Source organism: Phacochoerus africanus, chromosome 3 (genome assembly GCF_016906955.1).
Source record: "Phacochoerus africanus isolate WHEZ1 chromosome 3, ROS_Pafr_v1, whole genome shotgun sequence".
NCBI lineage: Eukaryota > Metazoa > Chordata > Mammalia > Artiodactyla > Suidae > Phacochoerus > Phacochoerus africanus.
Genome location: NC_062546.1, coordinates 50,624,344 through 50,645,891, shown reverse-complemented (window position 1 = coordinate 50,645,891; position 21,548 = coordinate 50,624,344). Strand labels below are relative to the sequence as shown.

The window sequence follows — 21,548 nt, the reverse complement described above, 5'->3', positions numbered from 1 at the left end:
AGATTAGATTAGATAGACATGCACAATGAAATATTATTCAGCCACAAAATAGGAAACCCTGCCATTTGTGACAGTATGGATGAATCTTGACGGTATCATGCTAGTGAAATAAATAAGAAAAAGACAAATATTGTGTGATCTCACTCATATGTGGAATCTAAAAACAATAACATCAGCAAATTCACAGAAATAGAGCAAATTGTGGTTTGCCAAGATCAGATGTGTGTGGGGAGAATAGGTGAAGGTTGTCAAAGGGTACAAACTTTCAGTTATAAGATGAATTAGTTCTCAGGATCTAATGTACAGCATGACTGTAGTTAAGAGGAAGGAGGAAGGAATTGAAGGGAGAAACAGACAGGTTCAACAACAATAATTTGAGACTTCAGTACCCCACTTGTAATTGCATTTAGAATAACTACACAGAATATCAACAAAGAAATAGAAGATTTGAACAACATGATAAATGAACTAGATGTAACAGACATCTATAGCACACTTCACCCAACAAAAGCAGGGTATGTATTCTTTTCAGGTACAAATGGAACATTTTCTAGGAGAGAATATAAACAAGTCTCAATAAATTGAAAAAGGCACGAAAATACACAAAGTGTATTCACTGAATATTTGAAACAGAATTATAAATCATTAACAGGTTGAAATTTTGTGGAAATTAAACCACACATTCCATAATAATCTATAGGTCAAAGATGAAATTTACAATGGAAATTAAAAAATACGTTGAAATGAATGAAAATTAAAATGCAACATAAAACTTATGAGATGCAGCTGAAAATGCCTATATTAGAAAGGAAAAAGGATCTCAAAGCAGTAACCTAACCTTCCAGGATAAAAAACAAAAATAAAGCTGAGGAGTTCCCATCGTGGCTCAGTGGTTAACGAATCTGACTAGGAATCACGAGGTTGTGGGTTCAATCCCTGGCCTTGCTCAGTGGGTTAAGGTGTTGCCTTGAGCTGTGGTGTAGGTCACAGATGCGGCTCGGATCTTGCATTGCTGTGGCTCTGGTGAAGGCTGGCGGCTACAGCTCCGATTCAACCCCTAGCCTGGGAACCTCCATATGCCACAGGAGCGGTCCTAGAAAAGGCAAAAATAAATAAATAAAATAAAATAAAATAAATGAAGCTGACTAAGCCCAGAGAAACCAGAAGGAAGAAAATGACAAAGAGCTGAAATAAATTAACTAGAGAATAAAAGTACGATAGAGAAACATCTTAATAAAACTAGCATTTTGTTCTTTAAAAAGATTGACAAAAATGACAAAGGTCTGGCTTGCCTGAAAATGTGGAAAAAAGAGACTTAAATCACTAAAATCAGTAATAAAAGAGGGGATGTTACTTTTACCATACAGAAATGAAAGGATTATAAAGGATGAAGAGTTGTATGTTAACAAATTAAATCACCAAGGTGAAATGGACCAATCAATAGAACATTCTGAAACCAAGTCAAAGAAGAAATAGAAAATCTGAAATAGCAAATAAAGAGATTGAATTAGTAATAAAAAAATTCCCACAAAGAAAAGCCTAATTCCAGATGGTTTTACTTGTGAATTGTACCAGACGTTTAAGGAAGTTTTAATATAAATCCTTCACAAAATCTTCAGAAAGAAACAAAAGAGGAGGGAACACATTTCAAAGCATTCTGCGAGGACTGTAATTATTACCCGATAACCAAAATCAGACAAAGCTGCTGCAAGAAACTAATAGCCCTTATATATAGCCCTTGTGAATATAGATACAAAATCTTTTTTTAAAATAGAGGAATCCTAATCTAGCAGCACATTAAAAAGGTTATACACCACAACCATTTGAGATTTATTATAGGAGTGCAAGATTGGTTCAACATATGAAAATCAAAGTAATCACTGTATTAATGAAATAAAAGCACAAGCAACAAAGGAAAAAAATAAGTTGTATATCATATAGATTAAAAACTTTGTGTCAAAGAATACCATCAAGTGAAAGACAACCCACAGAATAGAAATATTTGCAAAGTATATGTATCATAAGGCACTTGTACCAGAATATATAAAGAACACTTCCAACTCAACAATAAAAAGACAAATACTAAAAAAATGGCAAAGAATTAGAGCAGATGTTAGAGCATAGTTTTAAAATACTTTCATAAATACGTCAACTAGTATTGATTTGTTCTTTTAATTACTTGGTGAATCTTTATCTTATAATAAATTATGTAGATCCTGCTCCAAAAAAGAAAAGGACAAAGAATGTAAGTAGGTGTTTCTCCAAAGAGTATATACAAATGACCCATAAGCAAGCGAACAGATGCCGGACATCAGTAGTCATGAGGGAAATGCCCATCAGAAGCACAAGATACCAGTTTACACCTACTAGGCTGGCTACAGTACAAAGGACAAGTAAGTGTGGGTGAGGATGTAGAGAAGTAGAAATTCATACACATCTAGTGGGAACCTAAACTGATGCTGGAAATTCCTCAGATGATTAAACGTGGAGTTACCATATGACACAGCAGTCCTACTCTGGAGTTATATACATAGAAGGAATGAAGACACACTCATACATAAACTTGTATGCAAATATTTATAGTAACATTGTAATAACCAAAATGTGGAAACCGTCCAGGTATCCACCAACTTCTGAATGGATAAAATTTGGTATATTCATACAATGGAATGTTATTTGGCAGTAAAAGAAAATTAAATACTGGTTAATGCTACAATATGGGTGAAGCTTGAAAATGTTATACTAAATGAAAGAAGCCATCATGAAAGGCCATATTGTCTATGGTTTCATTGCTATGAAATGTCCTGCATAGGCAAATCCATAGGATTTAATAAATAAAAAATTCATAAGTGGTTGCCAGGAGATAGATAGTGGGGATGGGAGGAGAGTTTTGGGGATTGACTACTAATGGATATGGGGTGTCTTTTGGGAGTGATGAAAATGTTCTGAACTTAGGAGTTCCCGTCGTGGCGCAGTGGTTAACAAATCCGACTAGGAACCATGAGGTTGCGGGTTCAATCCTTGCCCTTGCTCAGTGGGTTAACTATCCGGCGTTCCTGTGAGCTGTGGTGTGAGTCGCAGATGTGGCTCAGATCTCGCGTTGCTGTGGCTCTGGTGTAGGCTGGTGGCTACAGCTCTGATTAGACCCCTAGCCTGGGAACCTCCATATGCAGTGGGAGCAGCCTTAGAAAAGGCAAAAAGACAAAAAAAAAAAAGTTCTAAATTTAGATAGTGGTGATGGCTGTACAACAATTCTCGGTATACTGAGAATTATTAAATTGTGTAGTTCAGAAGGATGGATGTTTATATGAATTATATTTCAATAAAGCTTATAGTTTTTAAGTTACAAGTTAACATTCCTCTATCATATAAAAAATTTTGCTTTTAGTAGTCATAATTTGTCTGCTTTCCTATACTTCTGTTTTTCTTTGTGTAATATATTTTTATATTTGGGAACCTTTTATTAACATTTTATTTGATACTTGCAACAAAAATTACATAAATTTAAATAAGGTTTTGATTACTTATGAATAAAAGACTTCAAAGTATTTAAATATAGATCATTCTAAAAGAAAATTTTATCATTGTTAATACTGCAAAATTGACTACAAATACAAGTTTTGAATTTACCAAGTCACATATTAAAAAACATTATTGTTCTTAACTGATGATTAAATTATGTCCTCTTTTAATTTTGTTAAAAGCATAGGATTGGAACCACTTGACTTGGAAAATAACTTCTTACCTCATCATTATTCTTTCATTTTCTCAAATCATTGGAAAATATCCCAAAAAACTTTGCCAAGTCATATCAAAATGACTCTTGATTATACTTGTTACATTTTACCTTGAGGCACCTTGTTTGATCTCATTCATATTCTTGATAAGGTTTGGGAAAATATGATGCTGTCTTTTTAAATATAATGTTATGAAACAGTATTTTCCATTGAAGTTCCTTTCTGTGCTTTAAATAAATTTTCATCAGAATTTAGGATTCCAGATTCAATTTATTCAACTTGTAGGAAATATCTACCAAATACATTAATTGGCAAAGCCAATTCTCATTGTTTAAATGTTCATCCAATCTTTCATGTAAGGTGAGACTAAATACCCTCTTTGCTGATGGAAGAGGCAAGGTTTTTAACTAGTGTTATCACTTTGACTATAATCAGCCAGCGTGGGTGGGCAGATTGTTCCACGTTGGAGGGTAGAAGGGCAGTAGTGAGAGGGGACATGGGAAGCCATTACTTTTAAGACACAGAGGTGACTGTGTTCTCTGACACATCTGTATTTCTGAAGTTAAGTTCTGTATCAATACTCCCTTAAAACTATCTATGGCTTTGCTTTCCTTTATGGTCCTTATGTCCAGGAATATTCTGCACCACCTTGAAGACTGCTGTTTGCCCTGCGCTTAGTCTTTTGTGAATGCACTAGGCTGTGTGCAGGGGTGTTAGGACATTGGTGTACTTCCTGTTCACTTGGACCGAGTTGTACCAGAGATCCCCTGCCTGTGCACCTGTGTTCTGTGTCCCTCTCCTGCATGCGTGACAGGTTTCTGCTGGTGTCCACATTGACCCTCAGAATCCTTCGCAACTGGCAACTTGTAACTTGATTGGAGCTGGAGGTGATTCTCTGTCATAGCAATTTTATTAGTTTTCTCAGTGTATTTACATTTTTTTCCCTTTTTAAAATTCAGACTTTCTAACTTTTGTTTATTCATGGGGTTTTCTTTGGTTAAACTTATCCTTCAGTCAGCTTGGAAACATGCTTTAGGAGACATTTCTCCATGGGTCTCTTGCTTTTGTTATATTTTGTGAACCAAAGCTTTGGTTGCCTTTATTCCGGTCTGTCTTTTCAGTATTATTGCTCTAATGAGCTGCTTTGGAAGATTTGGTGATTCAGTAGTTAGATTTGCATATGGTCTTGAAGATAAGAGCTGGTTTCTCTTTTTTCAGAGCAGAGGGGTAGGCGTACTTACTGCTGGATTACAAAGATTCAGGTTCCCAGACCTCAGGGCTCCTACTGTAGGTGCAGTATCAGCTGGCCTGATTTGAGTTGCTCCCTGAGCATTGGGACCCAGGGAACTTACCAAGAAAATGCTGGTATTCAGGCTCCTCCTGTTGTGATAAATTCCTGTGCCTCTCATGCAGTGGTCCTCCTGCCAGTACTCAGGAGACTGTGACAGGCTACCTTGCCAGCGTGAAGTAGTAGTCTAAAATCTAAGGCTTTAACAGGTCCTGAAAATATGTCAGAAGTATAAGTGAAGAAGCAAATCTATCAGAGTTCAGCTCAGAAATGTCATTTTTCATGTTTCTCATTTAAAAACTGCATTGTATGTTATTTTTATAAATGAAGCATAGGTTTTTCATATTTCTTCTTAGGTTAAAATAAAGCTTTGACATAATTTTGCTATTCATAGTTATATTCAGTTTTGAAAGCATAATAAGCCATCTGTTTTTTCATATGCATATAAATTTGTATTGTATGCATATGTATACATACACATATTGGGGGGGGGTGTTTGGCTTTGTAAAACCAAGTCAACCTTGCTTTGCTTAATCACATTTTAAAGAAGTGATCTTATTTTTGCATGTGTCAGTATGATATATTATTTGCCTCTATTCCAGAATATTGGAAAGAAGATGACCTGCCAAGAGTTCATTGCAAACCTCCAAGGGGTAGATGAGGGTGGTGATTTCTCCAAGGATCTACTGAAAGTAAGCATCAAAATGCTGGTTTTTATGTATTGATTTACTTATTAATTGAAGTATAGTTGATTTACAGTATTATATTAGTCTCTTTTATTGTCTTATGTGTGCACAATGTAATGCTTCAGTATTTTAATAGATGATATTCCTTCCATTTAAAGTTATTATAAATTATTGGGTCTATTTCTTGTGCTGTACATTATATGCTTGTACTTATTTATTTCATACTTTGTTCATACCTCTTAATCCCCTACCCTGAAACATTGGTTTTTAAAATATGCTTATATTTTCTGCATACCTTTTAATCTAAGATGGACAGGCTAGGGATCACTGAAGTATTTGGATTTTGCCTTTGGTTTTATTGGTGATGTTTCTCTTGGGCCTTGTGCTTGATGTGTCAGAATGCCAAGTCTCCTTCAGTTAATAATTCCTAAATGTCCACATTGTAATTGATAATATTGAGATAATAAGTAGCTTTGGAATAACTGGCAATACAAGTACCAGGCACTTTTGACGTATTTGATGGTTAGAACTTGGGAAAGATCACGAAGGTATATTCACTATGGAAACCAGAAAGCATTTTCAGATTCTAAAGGAAGTAATTCTGATGATTCAGTCCCTAATCTAAATCCATTCAGGTCATCCCTGGAAGAGATTAAATTAAATCTGAGTATTTGCAGAATATCTGAATTATTTGCTCTTGGCTTTTATTATCGGTAGCAATTAACATGTTTTCCCCTATAATCAGATTATTTTCTAGGAGACAGCAAAATCAACTTTGGACCTCATAGCATTCCGCAGCGGCATAAATGAGATGTGCATTTGATCAGATACAAAATGATGGTTGATAGAGGATATGAATATTTTAGAAGTTCATGTGTATGTTGAGAATGTGATTTTTACAGATTTCCATTTGATTCTAGTTTCCCTTAAAAAATACTTTGCACACATGTATATTTTCTTTTGGAATCATTTCCTTTGAATTAATTTGCTAAGAAGGGCAACACATTTGAATCATGGTATAATTTGGAAATGTACCAGGTGAAAGATAAGTCCTTTATTATGGTTTTTGTGACTTTTAAACTATATAATATAGAATCAAATTGTGCCAGATTTGGAAAGACATACATATTCTGAAAAATGAAAGAAGGTATAAAAATGGTATTATGAGATTCCAAGTCCTACTGGCTTTAATCGCAGCTCATTAAAAAATTACATTATGAAAAGAGCAGGAAGAAATGTATCTTCAGCTTATTGTATAAATAGGAAGGTATTTTTTAAGTCTTTTCTTTATAGAGCAAATGCTGCCATTTCTTAAGCTACAATTCCAAAGTGTAGAATAAAGGTGTTGTGATGTGATAAATAAGTTCTGTACATTCATGAGAGTTATACAGAAGACACATGTGAACAAGTCTTTTTTCAGTCTCATGGGATGAGTGAGCATGGAGAATAATGGACCCTTTCTAGGAGAGGGTTTTTGAGACTTTTATCAAGTTATGCTAGAAATGAAAATTGACAGAAAACATTTTTACAGTGAAGCTTTTAGAATTTAGTGAGGCTCCCAGTAATGTGTATTAGTGGATGCGTCAGTGGGCAAATTTCGAACGTGTTTGATGGTGCTTCTGAACCAAATGTAGTTAACGTACAGGCCAGTGGCTGCTGTTCACCTTGGGTAAACACATGTTCTTTGATTCACTCGCCAAGAATCTGCTGGGTGATGTGTTGCATTTGTCCAATTGAGGTTATGTTTACAAACCTGAGGGGAGAGATATGTGTTATACTGTTCTTTATTTACTGTGGGAAATGACAGTGAAATGACCCTGTAAGTGACAGTGAAGTTGTCAAGTAAAATATTGATTCCTTTTCATAACAAACCCCAGCCACTCACCCACCCAAGAGGAGAGTTTTCCATTTCAGAGGAATCTGGATGTTACCGCATGTTTCAACAAGAAAAGGGTTTTTCTTTACAGCGTTTGTTTCATTTCAGTCTTTTGTATTTCTAGCTGTTTTCTCTCCTTTTCCCTGCCCCTCCTCTCTTTCCCTACCTTTCTTCCTCTGTTCCTCTCTCTCTCTCTTTTTTTAAGGGCCACACTTGGGGCATATGGAAGTTCCCAGGCTAGGGGTCAGATTGTGAGAATTAACATATGTCTTTTCTATAAAAGGAAGCCTTGGTTACTCCGTTTTGTTCCTGCTTCCTCTGAGACACCCTCTTCCACCCCCTTCTGTCTCTCTTCTCCCAGTAACAGTTTGTTTCTGGGAGAAGAATGTGTGCCCTGACCTGACCAGTGGGAAGGGGAGAGATGTACCACCTGTGTTAGGGTTAAATAGTGGATCCTTCCTTCTTCGCCAGAGCTTTTTGAGCACATGTGCCCTTCTACAGAAGTAAAGAACCTTGTCGAGGTCTCCCCATGCTTGTGTCTTACTTTCCGACACTGACAGTCTGAGCCAGGGTCACTTTTCCCCAACAAAATCAGACCTGCAGCTGCTGGCCTACACCACAGCCATAGTCACTCTAGATCTGAGCCACCCTATGCAACAGCTTGGGGCAATGCCAGATCCTTAACCCACTGAGTGAGGCCAAGGATGGAACCCTCAGCCTCATGGATGCTAGTTGGGTTCTTAACCTGCTAAGCCACAGCAGGAACTCCCCCCCACCCTGTTTTTCTTTATTTCTGTCTTTTCCTTTCTCCTTTGTTTTCTCTTTGTCTCTGTCTTGTCTGTCTTTCTCTCCTCTCTTCCCACCAAAACTAATACCCCCTCTCTTCCTCCCATCTCTCTCAATAGCTATCTCTTTATCCCCTGTTGGTGTAAATAATTGGGTGGAATATTAATTTGCATTTTGGGGGACAATATTATACACATGTCACACAGACAGATACATACAGTCAGGAATATTGATGGAGAACATATCAGAACCAAATGGGCCCCTGTTCTCAGAGATCACAAACTACTGAAACAAGATGGAGGCCCTCTCCCTTAAAATGGGCAGTTATTCCATATTAAAATAAAAATATAAATTGAATTTGCTTGCTTTCAACAGAAATGGTTATGGAAAAAATAGACCTTAAGATACTTAAAGGAACGAAAAATGAGGAGCTTGTTTCAAGCCTTTATTTCAGAGAGTTGAGTTAACATTTTCCTATATATTTGCTTTAGATTACATGAAAAGGATAGGTATGATATATGGAACCCTTTTTCACACTTTGCAATTCCACTGCTCCTTCCCTTTTCATTCACGTGACCTAAACAGATATATGAATATATGAGTACTTTGTGCAAATAGTTTTTCCCCACAAATTGCTTAGAGTATAAGTTAAAAATGTCTGTGGTATGGAATGGAATGGACTGGATATGAGCAGGCAGACAGTGATAGGATATTATTTAAGTTCTTTAAAGTTGAAATCTGGGTAGGAGAACATGATGTTTGAGATAGGCCTTTATTTGAAATACAGAAACAATTTTAGTAGGAGACATATTTTTATTTTTATTTAGGTTAATAATTCCATTTCATAACCCCTTTCCCATCCATAAACATTAATGTTCTCTCTTTCTTGTAAGAACCCCTGCCTACTTCTTCATCAAAACAAGACAGGAATTCATTCAACAAACTATGCCAAATCCTTTGGCATGTTTCATGGCTCCACAGGGCCTGCCCATCCCAATATGTGGATAATGGTTTGTCTTCAGGCATCATTGGGGCCAAGGTGGAAAAAAGGGGGAAAGGGAGGTTCTGCTCTTAGTTCTGATAATTTAATAGGAAATCCCTAACTAAGACTTTCATAAATAAAAAAACTCTTCAGGACATGAATAGTAAGGGATTTGAATGTAAAATGTGGGTCAGCTCTGGGTTGGAGACTGAACTTCCTGAGATAGGATGATAATTATGTTTGTGGTCTTGGGAGCTCTACTGACTGGGTTCCAGTTCCAGCTCCCCTCTCAGTTAGCTGTGGGACTGTGTGCAAATTCACTTAAATATTTTCACTTGATTTCCTCATATATGACATGGAAGGTTTTATTAGTACCCACCTCATCCAGTTGTGAATAATAATTGAACGAGTATTTGTGTATATATGTGTGTATGTGTGTGTGTGTGTGTGTGTAAATATAGTGGTATATGTAATGGCATCAGAGTCCTAGCATGTAAAAGTGATGTATTAGCTATTATAACTTTTTATTTTTAATATTATGTTATTCTTTACCTATCTGACAATGGAGTGGAAAAGGACTACCCCTTCCTGCAATTATTTGGACCCAAGGTGTTTTACAGTAACCAGGGCTGAGTGGGATTAATGTCTGTGGACGGGACCTCTATTCCTCATCCCTTTTCTGCTGAAACACACATAGCACCTTACTCTTTAAAAGCCATCTGTGATCTTGACCGGGAACATTTCCTCCTTTTGTTGTAAGATTTTTAACCCTCATCATTTATGGCTTCTTTCGTTTCTAAAGATGTGTAGATTCCAAAGAATGGCCATTGAAATCCTTTGCAAGAGGCATTTGTTCTGTGAAGAGTAGGCATCTGACAGTGAACCTTGGTTATCCTTATTTTTTGCCTTTTTACCTTGTTAACAACAGTGTCTTTCTCCTGGACCTTATCCCTCTTGCTACATTTCTGTATCTTTTATTTGGTTTGGGTCTTGATGCTGCCAGAGTAGGACTAAGGAGAGTTAGGTCTTCAGCTGATTCTGGGATCAAGAACCTTTAAGGAAGCAAATTAGTTCTGGTCATCTTTAAAGATCCTAAGAAAACCCTGGGATATTAATGGAGATTTGAATTATTTGAAGTGACTAAAACCCCTGGGGAAGAATGGGTTTTGCTGGTTGTCTCCCTGTTCTGGGTCAGAAGGCTCAGGACCAGGACTCTTGGTGCATTGGCCTTCCCATTGGTTTTTGCAGACTCTTGGCTGTTAGCCTGGTGTGGTGGTGGTGGCGGGGGGGGTCCTTTCCCACCCACTCTCATCAAGGACTGATTCCAAGAACTAGTGAGAGTTTTGGCATGTAATCATATGCATGTTTCTGAAGCTCTTTGTAGAATAATCTTTAAAATTTTTCTTGAATCATCCTCTATCTCATGCTCAAAGTGTAGCACCTGCTCCTTTGCCTTCCTGCTTCTCGAGTTTTATTTCTTCTGAGTCTCCAGTGAACTTCTTGGTTTTAAAAGAAAAGCTAGATTTTAATCTTTAGTCCTGGCTGCTCTCCATTTCTGACTCTGGTTTGAAAAGGTGCATTACATGATGAGAGTGACTCTGGGACTTCGGGTGTGGCCCACCAGTTATTTACTTACCTGAGAGGAGGTATCATTTCAAAATATACTTACATGAAAGAAGAAAAGAAAATAGAAAATAAGAGAAAAGGAGCCTGTGAAAAGTAAAAGTGACAGAGGAACACACAGGGTGGAAAGTCAGTCTGTTGTTGACTGCACACTAATTTTACATTGGGAAGCTCCAAACTGAAGATGTTGATAATGAAACATGAAATCCATGTTTTCTTTTTTCTTTTTTTTTTTTGCCTTTTCTATGGCCACTTCTGCAGCATGTGGAAGTTCCCAAGCTAGGTATCTAATTGGAGCTATGGCCACTGGCCTACGCCAGAGCCACAGCAGCATGGGATCCAAGCTACGTTTGTGACCTATACCACAGCTCACGGCAACGCCAGATCCTTAACCCACTGAGCAAGGCCAGGGAATGAACCCGTAACCTCATGGTTCCTAGTCGGATTCGTTAACCACTGAGCCACTACAGGAACTCCCGAAATGCATGTTTTCTACTCCAGCTTTTATTGCTACCTACCATTTGATACTTAAATAATGGCTCCTTAGTATTTTTATCCTAGTCATGGTTAGGTCTTTATTTTATTTTGTTTTTTCCTTGAATTCAGGAGGTGCCAATGAGAATTAGAAAAAAAGGTGAGCTAAAAAATCTCTCTAATTTAAGAATTTTTTTTACCTCATCTTAATGATAGAGAGGACTGCAACAACAAAACACCCAAGTCTTTTAAAATGATTCTAATGTAACTAAAAACAAAACTGAATAAAATTTGCAGTGTTTTAAAACATACCTTCTCCTAAATTGGCTTAAATTCACAGGTATCTTTAAGAATAGTTCCAGTCACAAGGCATTGTCACTGCAAATCCTTAGAAATCATGGTAAATAATTTTGCTTGGGTAAGTTAATAGCATGTCACCCTTAAAGGCTGTTGCTTATGATTCAGTATTTGACTTTAGAATGTTTTTCAGAAGTTTATTTTTTTAAAAAATTGCTTGCATTTATCTCCTTTACTTGTAGTTGTATTAACTTTAAAATTAGTTGCAGTCTCTTAAGGGAAATAGAAAGTTTTTTAACTTTAAGTTTGTAGTTAATGATGAAGTGTGCGTATTGAGGAAGGTTAGGGGAGGGGTAATTAAACTGAAAGAATATAAATTAGTGTGCCTGACTTAGTGGAATTCATATGCTTCATTCCACTAATGAAATGATAAGTCACATAGTGAATTAAATTGTTACATATTGCAATCCAAGAACAAGGTATATCTTTCCATCTGTTTGTGTTATCTTCAGGTTTCTTTCATTAGTGTCTTACAATTGGAGTCTTACAATGAAAGCCTTACTTTCATAAGTGTCTTACAATCTTTTGCCATCTTAGGTAGGTTTATTCCTAGGTATTTTATTCTTTTTGATATAATGATAAATGGGATTGTTTCCATAATTTCCCTTTCTTTCTGATACTTCATTGTTTATATATAGAAGTGCAACAGTTTTCTGTGTATTAATTTTGTACTGCAACTTTATGAAATTCATTGATGAGCTCTAGTAGTTTTCTGGTGGCATCTTTAGGATTTTCTATGTATAGTGTCATGTCATCTACAAATAGATATAAAACAGTTTTACTTCTTCCTTTGCAATTTAGATTTCTTTTATTTCTTTTTCTTCTCTGATTGCTGTGGCTAGGACTTCTAATACTGTGTTGAATAAAAGTGGTAGTAAGAATGGGCATTCTTGTTTTGTTCCTGATGTTAAAGAAAATGCTTTCAGCTTTTCACTTTTGACTATGATGTTAGCTGTGGGTTTGTCATATATGGCCTTTATTATGTTGAGGTAGGTTCCCTCATTACCTACTTACTGGAAAGTTGTTTTTTTTTTAATCATAAATCAGAGTTGAATTTTATCAGAAGATTTTTCTGCATATATTGAGGTGATCATATGGTTTTTATTTTTTGATTTGTTCATGTGGTGTATCATATTGATTGATTTGAAGATACTGAAAAATCCTTGTATCCCAGGGATAATTCCCACTTGATCATGGTGTGTGATCCTTTTAATGTATTGTTGGATTCAGTTTGATAGTATTTTGCATTTATATTCATCAGTGATATTGGCCTGTAATTTTATTTTTTAATCAATATTGTTAAAATGATCCTACAACCTAAGGCAATCTACAGATTCAGTATAATCCTTGCCAAAAAACCAATGGTATTTTTCTCAGAACTAGAACAAAGCATTTTTAAGTTTATATGGAAACATGAAAGACCCTGAATAGCCAAAAAAAAAAAAAAAAAGAATCTCAAGAAAGAAGAACAGAGCTGGAGGAATCAGACTCCTTGTCTTCAGACAATACTACAAAGCTACAGTCATCAAAACAGTGTGGTATAAAGAACCAGTATGGCACAAAACCAGAAATGTAGATCAGCGGAATAGGACAGAGCCCAGAAATAAATCCACACACTTATGGTCAATTAAGCTAGGCAAAGGAGGCAAGAATATACAATGGAGAAAAGACAATCTCTTCAATAAATAGTGCTAGGAGAACTGGACAGCTTCATGGAAAAGAATGAAATTATCTAACACCACACACAAAAATCATCTCAAAATTGATTAAAGATGTAAATGTAAGACTGGACATTACAAAACACCTAGAAGAAAACATAGATAGAACACTCTTTGACATAAATCATAGCAATATTTTTTAGATTTGTCTCATAAAGGATATAAAAGCAAAAACAAACAAATGGAACCTAAATTTAAAAACAAAGGAAAGCATCTGAATGAAAAGTCAGCCTACTGAATGGAATAAAATATTTGCAAATGATATGACCAATAAGGGGTTAATATTAACATATATAAACAGCAGATACAACTCAACATCAATGAAACAATCTGATTAAAAAAATGAGCAGAAGCTGAATAGACATTTTACCAAAGAAGACATGCACATGGCCAACAGGCACATGAAAAGATGCTAAACATTTCTAATCAGGGAAATGCAAATCAAAACTACAGTGAGATACAACCTGACACCTGCAAGAATGGCTGTCATAAAAAAGAACACAAATAAAAAACATTAGCAAGGATGTGGGGAAACAACCCTCATATGCTATTGGTAGGAATGTAAATTGGTGGAGCCACTGTGGAAAACAGTTTGGAGGCTTCTCAGAAAACTAAAAATAGAACTACCATATGACCTAGAAATTTCACTTCTGAGTATATATTTGAAAAAAACAAAAGCTGTAATTCAAAAAGATGTTCACAGAATCATTATTTTCAGTTACCAAGACATGTAAGCAACTTTAATGTCCATCAACATATAAATGGATAAAGAATACAATGGAATATTACTCAGGCATAAAAAGGATGAAATTTTGCCATCCGCAGCAATATGAATGGACTTGGAGAGCATTACGCTAAGTGAATTAAGTCAGACAAAGAAAGACAAATACAAATACTGTATGATATCACTTATATATGGAATCTGAAAAATACAACAAAGTAGTGAAAAAAGCAGCAGACTCACAGGTACAGAGAACAAACTGGTGGCCACTGGGGTGGGGGGGGCAGTATAGTAGTGCGGAAGTGGGAAGCACTGATTGTTGGTATAAAAATTGGAAGGGCTGGGGGATGTATTGTATTGTACAGCATGGGAAATATAGTCAGTATTTCATAACTGTAAATGGTAAGTAACCTTAAAATTGTATAAAAATTTTGGAGTTCCCGTCATGGCTCAGTGGTTAACAAATCCGACTAGGAACCATGAGGTTGCAGGTTCGATCCCTGGCCTTGCTCAGTGGGTTGAGGATCTGGCATTGCCGTGAGCTGTAGTGTAGGTTGTAGACGCGGCTCGGATCCCGTGTTGCTGTGGCTCTGGCATAGGCTGGCGGTTATGCCTGGGAACCTCCATATGCTGCGGGAGCATTTTTTTCCCCTAGAAATGGGGAAAAAAAAATTGTATAAAAATTTTTTAAAAGTTTTTAAGTTAAAAAAATTGTTAAGTATTCTATTTGTTAGAATCTAAGTGTTCTTATTCAGATACATTTGTTTTCCCTTGCTCTCCAGAAGAAAACAAGATACAGTTCTTAAAAAATTTTTTTCTAAGAGTATATAGGTTACCTGTATCCATCCATTCCTTAACATACATAGTTGGCTGAGAACATTGTATGTTTTTTTTTAAATTCAGTTTTTTTCTTTGGCGTTCTCAGGGAAAAGTAACTTGAGAAAGTGATGGAGAAATTATCCAGGAGGGTAGCATTTAAACAAACAGACTCAGAATATCAATAAAGAAAAACACATTTTAAATAAAGATGAAGGCATCTTGTTGGAAAAGGAGGAAACATAATTAGGAAATATAAGATTATGCTCTGTAGGTTCATAACCAGGAGGCTTTTAATATAATTACAGTTGTATATAGGGGTAAGTTAAAGGAAAAAAACCCAGCCATTAAAGATTTAGAGATAAACATTTTTTTTTTGTAAGCTTAAACTCAAAAAATACCTGCTTCCACAGAGTAACAGCAGGAACTGTAAGGATTTTTCTTAAAAAGAGAGCAAAGCCAGTTTAGCTTACTTTCAGAGCCATCGACCTGTCTAATTTGACCCTTTCAGCCAGGGAGAATATTAAAAATTTAACACTGACAGTTGCCCTACTTTTCTTTCTACCAAAAGCCTGACCTTAAGCAACATTTCTCTCCCATTTTTGCTCTCTCCTCTTTCATCTTTGCTTCCAGTATTAGCGAATGAGGACAACTATAACGGGTTTTTCAATGTCAGAATTCTGGATGTGATATTATACTGTAGTTTTGCAAATGTTAACATTGCCCGAAACTCAGTAAAAGGGATAAGAAATCTCTCTATTATGTTTTACAACTGCATATGAGTCTACAGTTATTCAATAAAACTTTCAGTGACAGAGTTCCCATTATGGCCTAGTGGAAAGAAATCTGACTAGTATCCATGAGGATATGGGTTTGATCTCTGGCCTTGCTCAGTGGATTAAGGATCCAGCGTTGCTATGAGCTGTGGTGTAGGCCTGTAGCTGCAGCTCTGATTCGACTCCTAGCCTGGGAAGTTGCATATGCCATGGATGCGGCCCTAAAAAAAAAAAAAAAGGCAAATAAATAAATAAAAACTTTTCAGTGAATAAGAATTTTTTCCATTTCTCTCCATTCAGCCAGATATGTAGGCCCCATGTAATAATGAGCTTAATGAAGTTTAACTACTCTTTCATACTTTACTGCTCTCTCATTACTCTTCCACAGTAATGAATATCATGATGAAGAGCCTAGATATAATGGTGTAGCAGCATTAAAAATTATTAAGAAAGAGGCAATGGGGATTATTTTAAAGAGTTGAAAGCTGAAAAGTCACATGAGTCCATTAAACGATATTATTATTACTCCGGGATCTGTGAGAATTGTTTGGAGGGAAGTGGGAGTAAAAATGGAAAAGATGGTAGGAGTGGTTGCAGTTGTCCATGCAAGAGAGAATGGTGGCCTGGATGTGGGTGGTGACAGTATTCAGGGAATGATTTTGAATTGTTTTGTGATATTACCAGCCTGTCTGTTGGTAAATTCTTTTCCAAAATGCCCCTCCATCCCCTTCTGTATTATTTGCCTTCTAAATTTTGTAAAACGGAAGAGCCATAAAAGTAGGAAAAGCCCTGAAGCTTTCTTCCAAGTTAGAGCTTGGTCTGCAGGCCACATGGAGTGGGGGTTGGGGAGGGTAGAGAGGGTGGGGGGGGGGTGGGAGGGTGTAACCTGGCATCAATGCCTTCCTTCTAGAGTGATTATGAGGGTTAGAGAGTGCTATGTGTTTAGGGCCAGCTCCAGGCTGTCTAGATGCATTTGAGAGCTTTCTCAGGCTCTAAGGGCTGTGATGGGCTGTGGGAGTCTCTGGGCTCCAAGCCTGTCCTTTTGCTGCTTAGAGTGAGTGATGGTTCCTCAGGGCTCTTGATTTCTTTGTGAAACAAGAACGTGGGCTGTGCCCATAATTTTCAAGTTTTCAGTTCTGGTACCCCCTACCCTGTCCCCATTCCCCACCAGGATCAGAACTTCATACTCTGTTTTTCTGTCATGCACAAACTTACTCATGTATGATGTCTTTTGAACAAAATATTTTATGGTAAAGAAGCAACTAGAAAAAATTATATGTGATTTTTTAAATGACTCTGAATCTTAAGTATTGGAGATATTCTTTTTTTTTTTTTGTCTTTTTGCCTTTTCTAGGGCCATTCCTGTGGCATATGGAGGTTCCCAGGCTAGTGGTCTAATTGGAGCTATAGCTGCCAGCCTATGCCAGTGCCACAGCAACGCGGGATCCGAGCCGCATCTGTGATCTACACCACAGCTCATGGCAATGCCGGATCCTTAACCCACTGAGCAAAGCCGGGGATCGAACCCACAACCTCATGGTTCTTAGTCGGATTTGTTAACCACTTCGCCATGCTGGGAACGCCAGTACTGGGGATATTCTTAAACTTCACTTTTTCCTTTGTAAACACAAGTCACATCTCTCAAGTTTTAACTTTTATGTTGTATTTATTGGTTTAGACAAAGTATATACTTAATGGTGGAAGTTCAGATTTAATCCAAGAAAATTACCTTTGTTGTAGCAGAATTGTCAAGGATTACTCCTAAAGACTTATATGAGAGGAAGAAGAAGGCCACGATTTTAGAAAAGTCTGAACTTTTTATAAATGAAAAGCTTGAAGTGAATTCTCGAAAATACTTGATCTGAGTTATATTCAGAGTTTGCAGTTGAAAATAGGAACGGAAGGGTGGTATTTAAGTGTAGCTAAAAAAAGAGCATCAACTGTTGCCTGAAGTAGGTGAGCTCTCTCTCCAGGAGAAGGTCATGGAAACCTGGTAGCAACAGTCTCTATGGAAAAGGGCTTGAATGCTTATCCTGGCATAAGCAGGAGAGGCTTTTAAGAGAAGAGCGATGTTAGCAAGCTTTTTCAGAGAAAAGCTTTAAAGGTTCTGGCTTAAATATGGAGTATTGCTTTTTTCGGTAAAACGAGTCACGCTGAGCTGTGATACAGGTTCGTGGTATGTTTCTCTCTGCTTTCCCTGTGGAGATGTGGATGCATGCTAGTGCTTCCAGTCACATGCTCATCACAGACAGACAGAGCTGCTGCCTTTGGTGTGGTTCAGGCCTTGAATGGAAAACGGTGATGATGAGGAAGATAATACTTGGAAACAAATACTTAGATCTCTAAGTCATGTTCATGCTTTAAAAAAAAAAAAAAATCCATCAAAAAGAAGTCTGTTAGAACATTTTGACAGAACAGATGCTGCTTAAAGAGTATAAACAGATTTTTAAACCCCTCCCCCCCCAAAAAAAGATGAAAAGAGTTTGAGGAGGGGAGAGGGGAGGTAGTAATCATTGAGTACTGTATAAAATATTACTGATCCAAAATATATTCCATTTTAATTCGATGATAAAGTGCTGCAGAGCATTGGTGTGGTATAGTGGTGAACATAAGTACCTTCCAGGAAGTGCTGCAGAATTTCATATTAAGATGCATCCACAGAAGTTAGAATGTTCATGTGTTTGGGACAGTTCAGGGTTGGCACTCCGGTCACTCAGGCATGAACGTGTGGTGTTGATATGAACGCAGTGGGTCATGGAAATTTAAACTGTCCTTCTTTTGCTTAGCTATACCAGAGGGGGGCGGGGGTCCTCCACAGTGAGGGACTTGTTTTAACAGGCCTGCAGTTCCCTGGCAGATGAGCTATCACAGCACATAGTCCATCCTAAACCAGGGTTTACCTGTCTATTGAGGACACAGATTTTTAATTGGAAGGCATTTGTAGCTGTATAGTAAAATCTCATAAAGGAAAACAAATTGTTTTTTCATTGTAGTCATGGTCAGTTGTCTGAAAAAAGACTCAGAACTCGAAAATATTAAAGTAAAAATGACCTGAATAGGAGTTCCCGTCGTGGCGCCGTAGTTAACGAATCTGACTAGGAACCATGAGGTTGTGGGTTGGGTCCCTGGCCTTGCTCAGTGGGTTAATGATCCGGTGTTGCCGTGAGCTGTGGTGTAGGTTGCAGACGCGGCTCGGATCCCGCGTTGCTGTGGCTCTGGCATAGGCTAGTGGCTACAGCTCCAATTCGACCCCTAGCCTGGGAACCTCCATATGCCGTGGGAGCGGCCCAAGAAATAGCCAAAAAAAAGACAAAAAAAAATGACCTGAATAGCTGAAATAAATGAGTGTTACAGAGTCTATTTAACAGACCTTAAACATTTTACTCAGACTCTCACTTATGGCTTATGTATAATAGTAATCAGAATTGTTACTTTAAAATTTTGGCCTTATCTTCTCACCATATAGCCTAAGCAAATGGCCATATAGGTGCTATTTTAAAAACAGATGCTTAAAAATTCGGGCTGGACCTGGGCACCTGCCACTGACCATCCCTGAGCCAGTGCATCATTACCAAGGTAACAGCCATATCCAATTGCTTTTTCTAAAACAAATTTAATAAGGCGTACGCATTTAGGTTGTTATTTAACTTTTTAAATTGAACTTATGTTGGAGAAATAATTATTTTCCTGGTTTAGCCATGAGTTAGAAGGGTGATGTTGCAGTAGAGTGCCATTGGTCAGGTATATGGATGTTGGCAAGAAGAAAAAATGAAACTTTGACAGCACTGGGTCTCCAGCTGGAGCAGCTGGAGTTGTATTGAGGGCTCCTGGGAGGAGGCCTCTCAGGCAGGGTAGGATGGCTTTATGAGTCATCAGAAATGTTACATTGTGTTTACTTAGTTTGATTAAGGAGACAAGAAGTGTGAAATAGATTTGGAAAGATTGCCAGCAACTATTTTATAAAGATTTTGCCATTTAAAGAAATTAGCTTCAATCAGAAAATCCACTGATATGGAATAATTCATTTCTCTACCAAAAAAACATTCTTGAACTCCATTCTCTTCCAATGTTGGATTCTTATTGTGGCTATTTTAAAGCTTTTTGTTTACTTTAGTTATTGTAACATTTACCCTTCCCTCATGCTTTCCACAGATAGCAACTTAGTTTTGTTGCTTTCTCAGAAATGCCAGAAATGCTTGTCCCAGGGCCTCACCAGGAGGTGCCTCTGGATGAAGGTTGGCAATGGAACCTTCCTGTTGACACTGCCCCACGTTATAGGTAGACCACCTGTGGGGAATTGCCACGTGTTCTGCTCTTTCCCAGATAAGGAAGTCCACCCAGGACCACAGCACCTTTCTCCCTTCATCATGAGGTTGTTTCAAGGTAAAAGCTCCCAGAAGCATTTATTCCTTGAGAATTCAACATAGATAAGTTGTTACTCTTCTTTCTCTCTTTTACTTTCAGTTCCAGAAACATAAGGGTAAATCTCTATGTCCAAACCATTGCCTTGAAAGGTTATTTGAATTTCAGGATATTAGTCACATGCTGTAGACTTGGGCAAAAAAGATCTTTGAAAGGGTTATGGATTCTGAGATAACTGAATTTGATAGACGGCGTTAATCATCACTTGTGTTACCTCTTTCCTGCCCCTATTCTTAAGGGCAGAGACTGCATCTCATCCTTGTACCTGATAGAATTCTAGGACAAATCAGATATTCAACAAATAGCTGTGAATGAAAATGATTGCAGTTTTTTTGTGAAACCCAGTGCTGTGATTTCTGATCATGTGAACAAATTGATGTTGTATGCATGGTTGTGAATGTGTGTGAGTGTATACCTACATTATCTTTTTTTTTTTTTTTTTGGTCTGTTTGTTTTTGAGGCAGGTATCCATAGTTTTAATCAGATTTTCAGAAAGATCTTTTTTCCCCTCCAAATACTGAGAACTGTAGACCTAGGGCTCTTCCAGAGTATAGATTTGTGCCTTGTTGTTAATTAAAATAGGCAAACAAAAAAACTTGGGAGAAAGGTGTTTTTTTTTTTTTTCTCTCAAGCACTTTGTTCATTCATTGAAGCCCTACTATGTGTCTAGTCTCTGTGCTGGATTCATGGGTTCAGCCTTTGTAAGACATAGGACATGTCCTGTTGGAGCTTGGAATTTGGTAGGGAAAACAAATATTGGACCAATGATTATGCATATCATGAAATACTTTGCTCAAGATTATATACTAATCGTGTTTAGTTATTGAAGGCATACTTAATATATTTGCCATGTATGGCAAAAGTCAGAAGCTGGATCAAGATGAAGTCTGATAGGATTCATGATTTCCTGCTTTGCTGAAGACTGTGCTAAATATATTGGGAAAGCAAGGATGAGTAAGACATGCATCCAGCCCTGGAGGAATTTTTAATTTAATATAGTGGTTCTCAACTCCAGCTACATATTAAAATCATTTGAGACGAGGGGAGAAAAAGTAGGCGACTGACATTCTCACTCAGGTAGAAACTTAAAAATTAGAGATACTTTGGAGAAAGATCTTGAACTAGGCATACACATACCCTATGATGCAGCAATTCAGAGGAAATGAAACCATGTCACCAGAATATTTATAGCAGCTTTATTCATAATAGCCACAAACTGTAAACAACCCAAATGTCCATCAACCAGGGCTGGATAAACTATGGTAGAGCCTTAGCGTGTGATACTC

The 21,548-nt window shown here is 37.2% G+C and overlaps 1 protein-coding gene across 1 annotated transcript in view; it reads left to right on the top strand.

The window, feature by feature from the left end:
* Positions 1-21,548, top strand: part of PSD3 (pleckstrin and Sec7 domain containing 3) — a 441,162-nt gene that overhangs the window by 200,723 nt on the left and 218,891 nt on the right. The window contains exon 9 of the mRNA XM_047771731.1: positions 5,628-5,717. Coding sequence (XP_047627687.1) covers positions 5,628-5,717 — 90 coding nt within the window. The remainder of the gene's footprint in view (positions 1-5,627; positions 5,718-21,548) is intronic.